Source organism: Pollicipes pollicipes, unplaced genomic scaffold (assembly GCF_011947565.3).
Source record: "Pollicipes pollicipes isolate AB1234 unplaced genomic scaffold, Ppol_2.1 Scaffold_7262;HRSCAF=8765_pilon_pilon_pilon, whole genome shotgun sequence".
NCBI lineage: Eukaryota > Metazoa > Arthropoda > Thecostraca > Pollicipedomorpha > Pollicipedidae > Pollicipes > Pollicipes pollicipes.
In genome coordinates this window covers 16,897,500-16,914,587 of record NW_023597055.1, presented here as the reverse complement: position 1 = coordinate 16,914,587, position 17,088 = coordinate 16,897,500, and the positions used below count along the sequence as shown (strand labels likewise).

At 54.1% G+C, this 17,088-nt stretch overlaps 2 protein-coding genes across 2 annotated transcripts; both read right to left on the bottom strand.

The window, feature by feature from the left end:
- Positions 1-4,371: 4,371 nt before the first annotated feature.
- On the bottom strand, positions 4,372-9,717 carry LOC119114306 (26S proteasome non-ATPase regulatory subunit 10). The gene is made up of 5 exons (XM_037238503.1): positions 9,572-9,717; positions 7,243-7,341; positions 5,722-5,868; positions 5,117-5,314; positions 4,372-4,738 (listed from the first exon to the last, which is right to left on the bottom strand). The coding sequence occupies exons 1-5, from the start codon at positions 9,677-9,679 to the stop codon at positions 4,610-4,612; spliced, it is 681 nt and encodes a 226-aa protein (XP_037094398.1). The 5' UTR covers positions 9,680-9,717; the 3' UTR covers positions 4,372-4,609.
- A 4,165-nt stretch (positions 9,718-13,882) lies between these two features.
- LOC119113504 (uncharacterized) lies at positions 13,883-16,305 on the bottom strand. Its single transcript, XM_037237809.1, has 6 exons — positions 16,230-16,305; positions 15,911-16,024; positions 15,244-15,387; positions 14,778-14,897; positions 14,054-14,323; positions 13,883-13,893 (listed from the first exon to the last, which is right to left on the bottom strand). Exons 1-6 carry the CDS (start codon positions 16,303-16,305, stop codon positions 13,883-13,885), a joined length of 735 nt encoding a protein of 244 aa, XP_037093704.1.
- Between the last annotated feature and the right edge of the window lie 783 nt (positions 16,306-17,088).

The window sequence follows — 17,088 nt, the reverse complement described above, 5'->3', positions numbered from 1 at the left end:
ACGCTTGGCGTGCTCGGGGCGACGCCTCATAAGACTGACGTCAGTGGACTTACCCTGCCACCCGGGTGAGGCTCAGAAGCCACCAGTGAACTGATTTCACGACGGACCAGGCTGCAGCGAAGAAACGAGGGAGGAGGGGGGGGGGGGGGAGATGGAAGTGGACGTGTTTCCAGATACCCTGATGGAGTGTCATGTCGCTTCGGGTGTGAGTGGTTAGTGACTCGCTAGTGTGAGTGGTTAGTGACTCGCTAGTGTGAGTGGTTAGTGACTCGCTAGTGTGAGTGGTTAGTGACTCGCTAGTGTGAGTGGTTAGTGACTCGCTAGTGTGAGTGGTTAGTGACTCGGTAGTGTGAGTGGTTAGTGACTCGCTAGTGTGAGTGGTTAGTGACTCGGTAGTGTGAGTGGTTAGTGACTCGCTAGTGTGAGTGGTTAGTGACTCGCTAGTGTGAGTGGTTAGTGACTCGCTAGTGTGAGTGGTTAGTGACTCGCTAGTGTGAGTGGTTAGTGACTCGCTAGTGTGAGTGGTTAGTGACTCGCTAGTGTGAGTGGTTAGTGACTCGCTAGTGTGAGTGGTTAGTGACTCGGTAGTGTGAGTGGTTAGTGACTCGCTAGTGTGAGTGGTTAGTGACTCGCTAGTGTGAGTGGTTAGTGACTCGGTAGTGTGAGTGGTTAGTGACTCGCTAGTGTGAGTGGTTAGTGACTCGGTATCGCTCGGTCGCATGGCGCTGACTGCTAGCAGTGACTGATGAAATGCAGGCACGCCGCTGCAGTCGCCGTTCCGTAACGCGGTGTTGTGAGGGACCCTGAATCACCGTCTGTCGGCTCCAGGAGCTGTTAAGAACGACCCATAGGCGGATCCTGGGGGGGAGGGGATCACGGGGCCATGACCCCCCCCAAAGCTCTGAGAGTATGCTTTGCCCCCCCCCCCCCAAACATTCCGAGAACTTCATAAAAGTTTCGTCTTCTTACCGTCTGTTTTAACTTTGATGGTGCGGTATCAAACATTTCTTTCCGTTCCGCATCATTTCGGTGCTTAAATGGTGTCTCCACTAGGTACCCGCGAGAGGCACCATGCACTGGACCTCGGATCCAACACCAGGCAGCTGGCAACGAAAGGTCCCCCCCCCAAAAAAAAGTATAGATCCGCCCCTGGAACGACCTGGAGGTGGGGTCGCTGCTAGGCTTATGGCAGACCGCTGGAAAGATCGTTTTGCCTGGCCGATGGCACGGCGATATGAAGGGTAGAGCGGGGTTTACAGAAGCCAAAACACGATGCAATGTGGCATCACGCATTCACATAGCGCGTCGACACACTCATGCGCAACAATGCCTTCCCGACCACTGGAAGCCGGTGGGCAGGCGCATCAGTTCCCATGCGCCGCCCAGCGTGATCATCAGTACCTCGAACAAGCTGAGGAGGCTCATGCCGAGGCAGAGGCCGGCTACGCCTCCCACGTCCCCGGTCCAGACCGGCAGACCGGGCACCATGGCCGCGATCCGGCTGTAGCCCTCGGTGGGGTAGAACACGAAAACGACGCTTCCGCCCGCCTCGTCCGCTGGGCCGTGACACGGAATGTGTCACGCCTCGCTGGTATGTGGCCGGGACACGGCCGGTGTCGGCCACGCAAGCGTCCTGGCACGGCAGGCGACCCTCGGTCATGTTGACCTTGAGCTGACGGACCGGGGACCCGCGGCAGATAAGCGTCTGCAGCCGCGAGCAGACCGGCTCGCCGGCGCGCCGGCGCTGCCGTCCAGCACCTCTGCGCCCAGGCGGCGGCGGCGGCAGTGGTCACAGCGTGGCGCGTGAATAACGTGCACTTCGCAGCTGGACCTGCCGGCAACGGGGGCGGGCCGCCGGCTGGCCGCCATCGGCACCTGATGGTAGGCGAACACGCTGTTCAGCAGCGGCGTAACGGCGTCCGTTTTGCCGCGCGCATCCTTCCAGACCTGTGTGCGCACGGTCTCGCTGGGCGCCACAGGCACGGCGTCGTTCGCCGTCAGCGTGTTGGGCGGCGTGTAGAGGTAGCTGACCGCCACCTGGATGCTGTCGCTGTCCGCGAAGGAAGCGAACATGCCGATCCCTCCCATCGCGGCCCGGTTCCCTCCAGGCTTGAACTTCAGCCGCGTGCCGAAGCGGAAGCCAGACAAATTTCGCTGCATGTGGATGCCGAAAGCGGTTCAGCAGTGACCTGACAGTGTGTGGACCGTCGCAGGAGGCTGCTGCAGCACTCGAAGCTGTTCATGCCCCTGCCAATGTCACAGGCAGATACTAGCCGCTCGCAGGAGAGCGAGAGCTTGTCAGGGAGCTCTCCAATGCCCTTGGTGGTACGCAAGAGCAGCTCTTGCAACTGCTCATTCATCGCCTGAAGCTTGATGACGACACTCTGGCCCAGCCCGTTCAACCCCATGGCGCCGTTGACGATGCTGGAGACGACGTCGGTCATGCCTGTGGAGACGTTCAGCAGCTCGGAGGCGGCGCTGCTGACGAACCAGCTGTCGCAGGCGATCTCCGTCGGCAGCGGCAGCCCGGCCGGCGTCTCCAGCCGGACGTTGGAGGTGACGCGTCGCTTGACCAGCGCCTCCAGCGTCACGTTCAGGATTCCCCAGACCAGAACCGCGCCGAAGAGAGTGATGAGCAGTGCCCATAGCAGCCATCTCCAGCGAGAGCCGTCCAGCGGGCGCGGTAGACCGTATACAGTGATGCCGCCCAAGAACATGTCCTCCAAGCGCGCCAGCTTTTGCGAGCGGCTCTCTTGCCACGTCAAGCGTGCGCCAGCGCCATGACCCTGCAGGTCACGCGGTGGGCAGAGTTATCGGATCAGTTCACGCGGTGGGCGGAGTTACCAGAGCAGGTCAAACGGTGGGTGGAGTTACCAGAGTAGGTCATGCAGTGGGTGGAGTTAGCGGAGCGTCGCCACCTCTGCGAGCTGTGTTATAAGGCATATCGCTACCGTTCTTGCTGTGTGGCATTGTGAGCACGGATACCAGTATTCAAAACGTTCCCACTTTTTAAATGTAACATCAATCACAGTCAAGCTGTAGAGAACACAAAATGCTCACCCATATGTCAGAAATATGAAAGTAGGTACCACATTATGAAAAGAACTATCAGCTATGCGGCAGGCATCAGCAAGGTCGATTATAACTCCATCATCAGTCAGCATTTCTGGTTTCCAGCTGATGCCATCCCATGACATACCCGAGCAATAGCACCTCATTTCCCAGTTCCCAAAACACACCGATCTGGGGGCAAAACTAAGCAACACATGGTCTGTGCAACCATAATGGCGGTAAGCACCAGACATTTTAGCATTTAAGCGTGCAGGCCCGCAACGTATGGGTAAACGGAGTTCAAGAGGTACCGCTGGTGTCTATGCAGCAGCTGAAGTCTGCAGAATCTGTTGCAGATTTCACGGTCGCGAATTGTTGCGGACATGGAAGATGCTAATTTCGGGCTTCTTCTACCCGCCTTTAGCAGGTCATCGGGCTTACAAGCCCCTCATGTCCACGACCGCCTAACGTAGCATCTGCAGCGAATTCTGCACCCAGTCCGCAGGGCGTGGGCGGGCCTTAAAACCCCATAATACGAGATATGGAGGGCGTTAAAACCCAGAATACTAAACCATTGCTGCCAGCCCCACTCATGTCTGCTCGCCAATGGAGCGCGTCGAGTTGCGAGAGAACGCACCAAAAGAGACACCTCAAATAACCTAGCGAAATTCCCGCGCCTGTCGGGCTATCAAAAGTGCTGAAGCGAGTGTTTCACATTTGACGATACTGAAACATCGGATGTGATAAACAAGCTTACTCATAACTATTTGTATGCATTGTAATGGAAAAGACTGCTCTAGACAGCACAATTCTCTGTTTAGTGAGTGTGCTTCGCGTTGTCGGATTGATTACGTCATCGTACCTTGCACATCCATTGAGAGCCAGTTGACGGCCGTTACGTCTGGAAATCACGTTCACGAACGCCAGATGTGCATCCAAACGCGAGCACACATGTCCGTTCTTCTCCAACAAATCTCTCACTTTTGTGTTTCGCCTTCACGAATGACTGGCACCGAAACTAAAACCCTGGTCTTGGGTCGCGATGTGTTATTCCCATTCAAAACACCCGACTCGGCCGGCCGAGAACTGCGGCATTTGCCTGACGCAACGATGCTCGCAACACGCTTCAAGGTCGAGGCTTCGATGATACGCAACACATTCGCGATAACATCAGTTGGCTGGCAAAGCAATAAAAGTGAGCCGAGTCGCCGTTGGCACCGGCGTCCCTCACTCCAGCTCCGGAGACCCCCCCCCCCCCCCCCCCCCCCGGCACCGGGACGGGCTCCTCTGGCCGGGCGCGCGGCCGCCCACGCCGCCGCCGCCCGCCGCCATCACAGCTCGGAGTGGTCGTTGTCGGCGCCCCGCGGCCGGGGCGGCCACGCGGGGCGTGAGCCGGAGGCGGCCTTGGGCACACAACGGCACGTCGTCCCACGTCAGAAAGCACACTCTCGAGCGTCACAGTGCGTGAGAAAGTGGCGGCCGCCTGGCGACGCGCATCACGATCAGACGGGCGCCGGCGGCCCGCGGTAGGCGCGGTTCGCACAGGCGCGCAGGGCGGCTACACGGGCGCCAGCTGGCGGAGGTCGCGCGCCAGGCCCGGTGGCGCCATCTGCAGCGGCGTGCGCTCGGCGGCGTTCTGGAGGTCGACACGGGCGCCCGACTGCACCAACAGCCGCGCCACCTCCGCCTGTCAGAGGGTCAGGCAGGTCAGGTCAGGTCAGGTCAAGTCACAGGTTATGTCACGCAGATCCTCAGCCCGATCAGCACATGTGACAATGGTCAAGTCATGTGAAGGTTTTCAGGGGAAGAGGGCCGGCCAACGGAATGGCCATCCCAAAGATCCGTGTTTGAACTCCGCTGACTTGACCCAACTTTTCCGCACTCTCTCGCTAACGGCATGCCCGGCAAGTCCTGTTCCTCCAAGCTGAAGTACCTGAGTAAAAACCAGCTGACCAAAAGACCCACACGAACCACCACCACGCCCTGCCCCCCTTCTGATCCCAGCTAAACCCGCTGCTGCGGTCCCAGCTCGCCGGCTGGCCGCTTCGTCCCGCCCCGTTCTCGCCTGCTGGTCCTCGCAGGCCAGGTGGAGGGCCGTGTTGCCGACGCGGTCGGCGGCGTTGATGTCCAGCTGGTTGCTGTACTGCAGCATCAGCTGGACGCACTGGAGGTTGCCACGCGAGGCCGCCCGGTGGAGCGCCGTGCTGCCGTACTTGTCGGCCGAGTTCAGGTCCGAGTGGCTGCGCAAGAGCAGCTCCAGGATCTGCCGCAGTCGAACGCAGCACGTCAGCAGCCAGTGGGCAGACGGCCTCAGGCTCGGCCGCAGTCGGACGCGGCAGTGACCAGACAGCTCCACGCTCTGCCGCAGTCGGACGCGGCAGTGACCAGAACGACACAGTCGGACGCGGCAGAGACCAGAACGACAGACAAGCCTCCGCGGCGGACAATCATCACCGCGCAGCGGAAGCCGCTGGGACAGGCTCGCCACACCAGATCGCCGCAGTAGTCCCGACGCGCACCAGACACCGAGCCGCGGCGATTCGAGAAGGCGCTACAAGGCGGAGACTCGACACTGTCGTGTGGCGCGCGAGCGGCGTTCAGCCGGTGCCCCAGGCCAGCGAGGCAGGCCGGCTGCCGGCGCCGCGGCCGTCTGACCGTCGCGTGACCCACCTCGCGGTGGTTCTTGGACGCGGCGTACATGAGCGCTGACTGGCCGGTGTGGGTCACGTGGTTAACGTTGGCGCCGCGGGCCACCAGCAGGCGTACGATGGGCGCGCGGCCGGCCGACGCGCCGATCAGCAGCGGCGTCCATCCCGACTGTCCGAGCAGGGCAGAGCAGGTCAGGTCAGGTCAGGTCAGGTTAGATCAGGCCAGGTCAGACCGGCACCGCACGCGGGACCATCAACAGTGGCGTCCACCCCGACCGTCCGGGCGGGGCAGAGCAGGTCGGAGCAGGTCAGGTCAGGTCAGGCCAGATCGAGTCAAGTCATGTCAGGTCGCGTCAGGTCAGGTCGGGACAGGTCAGGTCAGACCGGTACCGCACGCGGGACCATCAGCAGCGGCATCCAGCCCGACTGTCCGAGCGGGGCAGAGCAGGTCAGGCCAGCTCAGGTCAAGTCATGTCAGGTCGCGTCAGGTCAGGTCGGGACAGGTCAGGTCAGACCGGCACCGCACGCGGGACCATCAGCAGCAGCATCCAGCCCGACTGTCCGGGCGGGGAAGAGGTCATGTCAGGCCAGCTCAGGTCGCGTCAGGTCAGGTCAGGTCACGTCAGATCGGACTGGCACCGCACGCGGGACCATCAGCGGCGGCATCCAGCCCGACTGTCGGGGCGGGCGGGCCAAGTCGGCACTAAACTCTGCGGCTCGAAGCATTGCTGGCACCGAATGTCAGGTCCTGTGAGACCCTGGTCCGGTCAGAACAGAATCATGGAGCCCCAAATGGCAGAGCGCAGGCTGACCATCACGTCGCAGCAGATTCGGCTGGTCGCGAAAGGCTGGCTCACCATTAGCGATCAGCTGCTCAACATAGATAACATGAGATAGACATAACAAACTCTGAAGCCAGCAACCTTACGCAGGCACAGACAGATATATTCCTTCATGGATGGATAGACAGGTAGATGATTAACACCACAAAAAATTGGATCTAGGCACTCACATGCATTAAATCCAGGCACCTACATGCATTGAATCCAGGCACACATGCACATTAAAGCTTGACACTCCTATGCAATAAATTAAAGCACTTCTGTAGGTCATTCTGAAATGGCAGTGCACAAGACTGAACCGACGGATACCCAGACTGGACTGGACAGACTGTACTGGCGTGCAGACCTGTGGATTGGCTAGCAGTAAGCCTGGACATATGAGAGCCAGACTGGACTAGTGGGAATCGGACTGGACTAGTAGGAGCTGGTCTGGGCCAGTGGGAGCTGGTCTGGGCCAGTGGGAGCTGGTCTGGGCCAGTGGGAGCTGGTCTGGGCCAGTGGGAGCTGGTCTGGGCCAGTGGGAGCTGGTCTGGGCTAGTGGGAGCTGGTCTGGGCCAGTGGGAGCCGAATTGGACCAGAGGGAGCTTGAGCAGTCCAATGGGAGCCGGACAGGACCAGCGGGAGCTGGCCTGGACCAGTGGGAGCCAGACTGGACCAGTGGGAGCCGGCCTGGACCAGTGAGAGCCGGACTCGCGACTCACGTCGTCGGCGGGGTCGAGCGGCGATCCGTGCTCCAGCAGCAGCTCCACAATGTCCATGTGTCCGCCGCTGACCGCCCAGTGGATAGCCAGCCGGGCTGACTGCCGACACATGGCGCCGCCGTCAGTGGCACGCCCTCCACACATCCTGGCTTTGGCCGCTGCGAGGGCCCGGACCAGATACACCATGCTAGTGCTTATGAGTTTCTTATTGAAGGGTTACGACCCGCTATGGCATCCTAAGCCCTTCCTATGATTCACAGTTTTCCATGATGTGAACACATATGGGGATAGGTGTGATCCTCCTCAGCCGTTTCCAAATTGGTGTGATAAAGCTTGGCAGAAAAAAACAATGGATCAGCAAGATAAAGTTACCAGGTCCACCATTGCTTCTACTTGACCAAATTAGCAGTCAATTTTTACTGAAAGTATAAATCTTTTATAACATATTTCCTGGCAGTACAGCATGCCAATATATAGAAAACTGTGAAACATGGAAACCTGAAGCTTATATGGGTGTGCTTCTAGTTAAGTTTTAGACCTGTTGGTATGTATTACTGAATGCTTTGAGCAAGTAATGAGAATGTCAGATTTCAGACATATTTCAGACACAAGTGTCACCTTGTCACCTGTGATTGGCAGATTCATTGGATGCAGCCCTCTTAACAAAATGTTGCTGCTCAAAAACCAGAAAGGCTAGAAACAAATTTTTGTGCCAAAACAAGTGCAATGAATTTTCAATAGGCTGCTGAAAATCTGGATATGGTTACACAACATGCCAGGAACATCCTGTCAGAATAATTAAAGGGGTAATGAGGGAGGCAGAATAGACTGAAACAGGCCACATGAAAAGAGTTTGTCAAGTATCCACACTCCTGGCAATGTAAATAAGAGTTAGTGTCAATGACTAAGGTTCCCTACATCTTCAGCAAAATTGTTCCTGAGTGATTTTTCCACAAATTACCTCTGCACCCTTACAATTACTTGAAACCTGGGCTTTTTTGCACTGAAATTTGCTGTCACTGTGCACCAAAGTCTAAGAGACCAGATTAAGTGTGTGCGTGTGTGCTAGAATTGTTGCCACAAGGTGATTTTGGCCACAATTCACGTAAAACAGATGTGTGTGATGTTGCTGATACCCAACAGTTCAGTGAAACATGCAGTTTTGCTATTTGGGGACTAGGCAGGATACTCCCATTGGGAGAGGAAGCCTGGGTCTGCTTTGAAAGCCCTATTCAAGAAAGCTGTGCTTGAGAAATTACTTAAAAGGCTCTGCCTTAAACATGCCTGGCCACTTGTTACATGGCCACCTCTTGTGGCTCAAACTTTTGCAAAGCAAGAGTAGCAGCCTCTGTTTCTCAAAAACACCAGCCAGCATCTGCTTGTTGCATAATGACCTTAGTTACTTGCTGTTGTCATGTGCACCAGTGTTCTGTGATTAGCTGTATGGAGGTGAGCCAGAAGTGTGCTGATTAAGCTATGCATCTTGGAAACCAAAGATTCTGGGTTTGATTTCCTATGGTGCCTGCCATTTTTGTCAGGGTAAGGGACAGGCAACACCATATAGCCTCAGCAGCTGAGTGCATTATTCAGTGCCAGTGAGAATAACAGGACTTAAGGGGATTGCTTGGGATAACTAAAAATAAAAGGTAGCCGCATGTACAGAATTTAATAGCATTACTCCTTGTAATAAGGAGCATCCATGGATTCAAGCATTGCATCTGTTTTCAAGTTCAGCTTCTACCTACAAAAAGCATGGATATGTGCTGGCAGTTAATGAACACCTTGCTGTTTGAATCAACTGCAGTTTGCTTTTCAGGACTGGATAGGCTGTCCTAATCATGTTACCTGAGTGATATGTGAGGATAAAGATAAGGAAAAACATGAAAATCCTTAAGTACTAAATGGTTCCATATTCCTTGCATTTTTGTTTATATTGGTTGGAATTTGCAGGGATTGCATCACTTGAGTCCACACCTATCTCTTGCATGTTATTTGGCCCATGGCAGCTTTATTTGTTCCATAAAAGCCACCTGGGCCAACTAAACATGCATCCAATATATCTTCAGACCAGTAAATGTTGCAACATGGGTAGCCAGGCTGCCGAGTTTTATAATGCTTGCCAAATAAGTACGCATATTGACTGACTCTTGCACGAACAAAAATATGCAAAATAAGTCCCTTCTACCACAATTTTGAACAAACTTTTGTTTCACAACAGCTGGCAAATAACACTTTTGAAAATCTCATCAGGGTATCGGATCTGCATGACACATCAATAAAGCTGGCGTGCGCGGAGCACAAACACCGGTCGTAACACCACGATATTTACCTCATCTTGTTTGGTGACATATTTGTTATTTTTCAATATGAGCTCCTTAACTTTGTCCACATGACCTTCGTATGCCAACTGGCATATATCTTCTTTGCTAACCTCCATCTGTACCACCACACACGCTACCGCGCCGCTGGTTTGAAGCGCGCCGGTCGCGAATTGCGCCAGTCACGGAATCAAAACATCAAGATCGTGACAATTTCAGGGTTGGCACTAAACTAGTGCTATGAAACATTAGCGGGCCCATTTACGGCGCTTGCTGTGAGCAAACGATGAGTTCTGGCAGAAATGATGCAACGCTGAAGTCGTAGTCTTTTTATTGGAGATTCTAGGTTTCTAGATTTTTATGGAACTAGAAGGGCTTGCCTGTACTTTCCTGTTTCCAGTTTGCAACGCACGGTTGCCGTGCACTCTTTGTGGTAACTGGGCAAAGCCGGAGCGTTCTTTACCAGCACTAATGAATAATTCATACAATAATTTCCAGTTTAGAACGCCACATGAAACGCCATATGTTATATCCGGCTTATTGCAGTTAGTTTGCTTTTTATTATTTCGTGCACTCGCTATTCTCGTTGTTCGTTTCACCGCGAGGCAAAGAGGATCTCGATTTCACCGCAATGGATCCCGTCTACGGTAAACCACGGACTCTGCCCGGTGTCTTCTCCGACCGTTCGAGATTCTTCTCCGACCAGCCGGTGCGCGTCCCTCGCCGACACATGCGACCCCTCCGACCCACCGCCCACAGCTGCCGTCATCACGACCGTCATACGTGTTTGCCGGCCATGTTGACGCGAACCGCGACTTCAGCCGCCGTGATACGACCGGGCTCTCAACCGCCCCTTCCACGCGAGTAGTTCAACGCATCCCGCAGATCATGGCGCCACGGTGCGCGGGCAAGAAGGGCATCATCTCTGTAGGCCGTGTGAAGCCGACGTGCGTCGAACCGTCGGTTCCGACGCCGGCACCGACCGGCTCGCACCCGCCGCCGCCACCAACGCAGCCCAGCCTGCATTGCACCCAACGGCGTACGCACGTGTATAACGCCCGCGGAGACAGCTGCCCTTTCTCCTCACAAAATGTATTGCTGTATTGATATGCACGTGACTAAATATCAGTTTTTAACAGTTTCGGCTAGACGCGTGCAAGTAAGAATGTCGGAAACACGCGACACTGCATTAAGATAACGAGAAATTGCCCGTGCTTTTGGCGCTTTAACTCGGTTTTCAGCAGAAAATGTTGAGCAGTCCCACTCCCCTTCCAATGCGGAAACCTGCGTACGCCCGCCGGCCTGTCCCGGACCTCGCCCGATGCAGTGGCCTCACCGTTCGACCCGCTCGGACGCTTCCGACTGGGCCACATTCCCTGTTGGCAAAGTACCTTCCTGGCTTACTATCTATGAGGTCACAGATCCTTACGTCACACACAGGCGACCGTACTCCAAGCCGAAGAAGCTGTTGTGACATACGTACCTCTGACGCATAGCTTGCAGCTTTTGCCCCGTGTTTGGCAATGGTAACGTTTGGCGAAGTGCCCACAATTATCGGCAGCATAATTAACCAAACGCGGACCAATTTGCGCGCGTTCACCGGGCGTGTAACCGGCCAACAAGCTAATTACGAGTCCTGTTGCGTGTCATGGCTGACCAGTATGCATTCACAGCATGTATTAACGTATGATGCGTTCTCTTATTTCCACTTAATGGAGTTACCCACCTTTGGAGCAAAAAAAAATTAAAAAGCATACCTTGGTAAAATCTCCGGATCATTTACGTTCAATAATGTCACTGGTGAAAGCTACTACAGTTGCATCAATCTATACTAAGAATATAAATTCTGATTATTTTCGAGTCCAAGTTATGCTGTCAACACTTTGTACCAGCACTACACTTCTCCTTTCCTTGGTAGCCCCAGAATTTTGCTCGCGTCCACAAAAACTGCTGTTGTCGCGACCACCATCGTCATGACAACCGCCGTCGTCATGACGAATACAAAACCTGCTTGCGGTTGTCGGCTGCGATGGGTTAAAAGTATCATTTTGAGCTATTTTGGTGCGCGGACTGCGGGCTTGTTGGCTCAAAAGTGGCGCCACCACTCGTATCAACTACCTGACAAAGTCGGCAGGCCTGACTTTGGAAGTTACATCTTGATTGGCACCAAAAGATCCATCTCTAATTGTCTACAGCTATGCAAAAATTTTGAGCCGCTGCGCTGCGCCTTTCGGAAATGATTCTGGAAAACCTTCGGTGGGTTAAATTGACCCCTTCCCACCTGATCGCGTGTTAACACGCCATCAAGCATTCAGCGAGTACGCTCATCTCAAAGGATCAGGCCCAGTGCGCTATACTGAACTTAAAGGCTACCTAAATTACACACATTTTCAACTTAAGCTATGCTTTGGCGAAATAGGTTAAACCACCCTCGGAGTCCTCAAATATCCACCCCTTGACAGATGGGTGGATCTACGCCTTGGCGGAAGCAGGTGGAAGTCCAGGAAAACACATATGGAGGTGAGTTTGATGTATTTCATGATGAAATGGAGAACAAGCTGCATTGCTGTGCATCGGGCCGGAACCGTACTTCAAATCAACCATTTCGATAAGACGAGTGTTGTGCACGTTTCCTATCTATGTGCAGTTTTCAACCGATCCCAGGTCATGACGACTTTGAGAGGAAGCAGCAACAGATTTCCAGACAATATACCAGTAAGCGGAACTGACCGATGACATACAAATCTGCAAGAAAAACAGTTATGCATGGCAATCGGTTGAGCAACGACAGCAAATACCTTTCATATCATAAGGCGCCGAAAAGAAATGTTAAGGGCCTATGTAATTTGCGCCCGGTATGTACCGTTGTTAGCAGCAGCTCAAACACACGTTGATCAAGCACTTGGGAGCATTACATGTGGTTAAAATGCACATCTCCACGGCGCCAAGCCATCTCCATTTGCAGGATAATCAGCGTTCGCTTGCGCGCGAAGTTTCGTCGTGTCTTGGGTCAGCTGATCGGGGAGCCGTTTCCCGCTACTCCTTCACCGGTGTCAGCTCTTCCTCGGGGATGGGTTTGTCGAGGCAGTTGACTTGGCCGTTTTTGTGGCAGTAGCAATGGATGTGCGGGAATGGGTTGAAGAAACCCGGCGGGTAGTAACCGGCGCCCCATTGTCCTTGCCAGCCCTCGAAGTAGCAGCCTGTAACGGACGACAGGCGTGGCGTACAACGATGACGATGTGTTTATCGGTCCATGGACGCCTGGCACTGCACGACGGCCGCAGTCGGGAGCGTGATGGGGCAGCAAGACGCCTGGAGAGGCGGGCTGATATGCATAAAGGTGAACAAGGCTTGGATGCAGACGGAGGGAGAAGAAAAGTTGCGTCAACGCGTATGGACGGAAACATCTGAACGGTTGTCGGAAGAGAAACCTGAACGGGGCACACCCGCAACCGGACTACCAAGTTCATGTAGGGCTGTTAGCTAAATTATGTCCTTTTCATTCATCATCTCAAATTTTAAAAAAAATTCAATTTTTTTTCAATTTCAAAAATTTCAATTTCAAAAAATTTCAAAATTAAAAAAAAATCAAATTCATCATTTCAACATCAAAAACATTCAAGTCAGTTGTTCAGAGCGCGATAATCAAGCCTCTCAAAAGTCAAAACACGCCTAATTACGAAACGAAACCCGCTTACATTCGGGACGAACTTCATGCACTGGGTATCCGTCGTCGCAAATGATGCGGTGACAGTCGTCGAAGAGGTGGATGACATCTCCGTGGTCAAAATTTTCGCCGTTCACCACGCATCCGCGCTGATCGCAGGGGACCTTCTTCACGAAGCAGATCGGCTTCAGGGCGTGGTCTGCCCCGTCGCAGGGCAGCGCGCTCCACGCTCGGTCACCGGAGGCGATGCCCAGACACTTGTCAGCTGCGGAGAGGGAACGATAGAAGGTGTGGTGACGACTCCGGAGACGGGACCGCTGCTGCGCGGAGCCGAAGACGTCAAACTACTGCTCGTGCACTGGGATGGTTTGTAAGAGGCCTGGAAGAGACAAACCCGGGAAAACAGGCACAAATTGGCTCATTGACTTCATCGCCATTTTTGAACTTTTGTAGCGCTGTCACAACAAAACAGAAATAAAGAATGCCACAGTTAGCATAGGATTTTAACGCAGTTCAGCTAAAACTTAAAATCGGGTCTAAATCGGGTCATTGCATCACGTACCACGCCATTCCGCATGTACTCCCTTCGTAATGCCAAAAAAATGCATTCCCAATCGTAACAACATATCGTAGCATTAGGTTTCATGCAACCCATTTACTCGTGCACTGTATTGCAACACATGAAGAACTGACATCAGAGGCTACATTGAAATGGGTTCTGCTGAAAACGCTATCATTTTCAACGAACACACCACAAAAGGATCACTGCCCAAACATTGTAAAACACCCTCGTTTTCGGCATCCGAATCCGCCGCAGCCGTGTTACCGGTGCCGTTGGTGGGCTGTCCGGGCGCCCATGGCGACACCTTCCACGCGCGTCCGCTGGTGTCCGGCCACTTGCCGTTGCTGGCCCCCAGCCAGCCGCCGGCGCCGCGTAGCCCGTCGGCGATCATCTCGTTGTCGTCAGGCTTCAGCGGCACGATCAGCGAGCCGCCGAGCAGGTGGCAGATCTTCTGGGCGTCGGGCCAGCTCATGATGACGGGCCAGAAGTAGATGCAGAAGTCGTCCCAGGGCGTGGAGCCCGCGGGGCACGCCCCTGCCGGAGGGCGGGACCGGTGGGGGTGAGTGGGCAGTGGTGGCGTTCCTGCGGTGAGGGGATGTCGGGAGACGATAGAAATGGCTTAAATGGCTTTGCTCCCTAGATGCATGCGCGCGTTTTCTGTTGATACCGTCCCTGATGCCGGCTCCTAATATCGCAAATGCGTTGGAGTTCAGACGGGCTTATGCCTTGTGGGGAAGCCAGGGCAGCATAGAAAAATGCATGCACAAATGCTACGAGGGAGGCCATGTTTCCTCAAGAACGTAGAAATTATACCGTTTTTCGCATTCCTCACACTTGCGTGAAGAAACGGGTTCAGCCACTTCAGTATCGATTTCTGGACCCCCTCATGTCACCTGCCACGATATCCTGGATATCGTGGATATCGTGGATATCCTGGATATGGATATATTTTGCGCTTGCCACGCAATATTAGCTAGAGTCTACCTACAGGTGTCTCCAGGCGCTTGCGGTAGTTTTTCCCAGGTTCCGTTGTTGCACTGGATCCTTTCGCATTCATTCAGATGGATGATATGGTCATGCTCATATATCCGCCCCTTGAACTCGCAGCCTGTCGAGAGCAAAGTTACTTGCAGCGAAGTTGTAGGTCTGGCAGAGTTGCATGTACAACAAATCGCGGGGTACGGAATTAGGTTGGGCCAGCTGCTGGGCTTATAACAGTTGCGAAGTGAGCATGGAATATCGTCATGGCGATTAAGCGCATCCAGATTGAACTGGCTGCAAAGCAGAACTGAACTGCCAACAGTGACAAAACCTTGTTTACCAATACAGTCAAGCAAAAGCAACAGTGAATCGCCTCCAAAGATGGTCGGAAGGTTTACATCATCGCACGCGACACGTGTCAACAGCACGCGCGGGTCCCGCGGCCGCGTCTCCTGCTTCCTCTCAACGCTTACAGTTGCATTCCTTGCTGATGTGCTTTATGCGCACGGACGGCCACAAAGACGGCGCCTTGCGCACACAGTGGACTTCATAGCACTTCTTGGCGTTGGCTTCAATGATGCTGCCGACTGCGTACCATTGTCCCCGGTATCGGCAGCCTGCAACAGTGGCGCTGGAGAACAAGAAGCATGGCCGATCCGCAGCACAGCATTGGCACGAAATGAGAACATGTCCCATGGCCAAACGCGTTCCACATTCCCTGCAATGTGGCGTATCCTGCCCGGACTAATGACAGGAATCTGTAGCGTGTGTGTGTGTGTGTGTGTGTGTGTGTGTGTGTGTGTGTGTGTGTGTGTGTGTGTGTGTGTGTGTGTGTGTGTGTGTGTGTGTGTGTGTGTGTGTGTGTGTGTGTGTGTGTGTGTGTGTGTGTGTGTGTGTGTGTGTGTGTGTGTGTGTGTGTGTGTGTGTGTGTGTGTGTGTGTGTGTGTGCCGCCCATAATCAGCAAAGAGCAGCTTCTTCAGGCCTCTTGAAAGCGGTGGAATCGTAAGTTTATCTCCCTACCAGCAACTTACTTGTGCTCTCAAATAAAAACGCTTTCTGCAAATAAACGTAGTCGTCATGGAAAAGTGACTGGCGCGCCAAAATAATAAAAACATTCCAGCGGAAAGAAAATTACTTACCGAACGCGAGGGGATCTTGGGGACAGATGGGCCAGAATCCGTACTTAGAGGTGCACTTGTGGAAAGCGGCCAAGTTTCCGCTGTACCAATGGGGGCAGCATTTAGCTTGTGCTTCTGTCGAGGAAAAACACATCTGTCATCCAGCTGATTCGCCAGCTGTATGCGTGAAAGAAGCGCATCTCAGTGCGGCACCAAGATAGCAATGCGGGCAACGAGGTGTCATACCAGAACTCATCGAGCATACACCAGCTCCAACGCAGACGAAGCACGCCATCAGCAAAACTTTCGATAAGTTAAGAGCCACTAAAAACGGGCTCACCGTTGGGGCTGGGGAATTGCGCGGACGATCGCAGCGCGCAGCCGAGAACAATCAGCACGATCGCCGTCGAGAACATCTCGCCGAGACAGCTGTATGGTCTCGTCTGAAACGCTGCAGGTGATCGCATGTGAGTCTGGCGGCTCGGCCGGGAGCAGATATCTCCTGACGGGCCGGTCTCGAAGGTTCGGGGGAGACATCTCCAGACGGGCCCGCTTCGAGGGACAGAGGGGAGACATCCCCAGACGGGCCCGTTTCGAGGGACAGAGGGGAGACATCCCCTGACGGGCCCGCGTCGAGGGTCAGAGGGGAGACATCCCTAGACGGGCTGGTCTCGAGACACCTTGCAATGCACGCCGCGGGCATGCTGAGCTTGCTTGAAGATGCATCCCCTCCGCTTGTGCATGGTGTCCTCCCCTCTAGACCGGCTGGAATGCGCAACAGCCGAACAGTAACAAACATAGCAATCACTGCTGAGCCCACGAGTTGGGATACCGGAAAATGCAACGTGTGTTACCGCTCGTAAGCCCATGCCGTGACTACGCTGCCCGAACAGCGTATTTGTGCGTACAGTTCCGTCAGCACGTGTCGAATAGTATTGAAGGTATATGCGGTCCTATGCAAGCGACGAACCGGTAACGGCAAGTGTATCAAACGTTTTTGAATAATTCCATGTCATGCCTCACACAAACTTGCGCCGGTTTACGCACACCGACCCTAAAGCTGGCTGCGCATGCGCGTGACGCATGCACACTGCATGACTGGCACATACAGAGCAATTTATATAGAAGTTTACAGAAAAGCTGCACTCACCGGCAGGAACTACCAGCAAGCTGGGGAGAAGAAGAGAGATGCTGCTCAG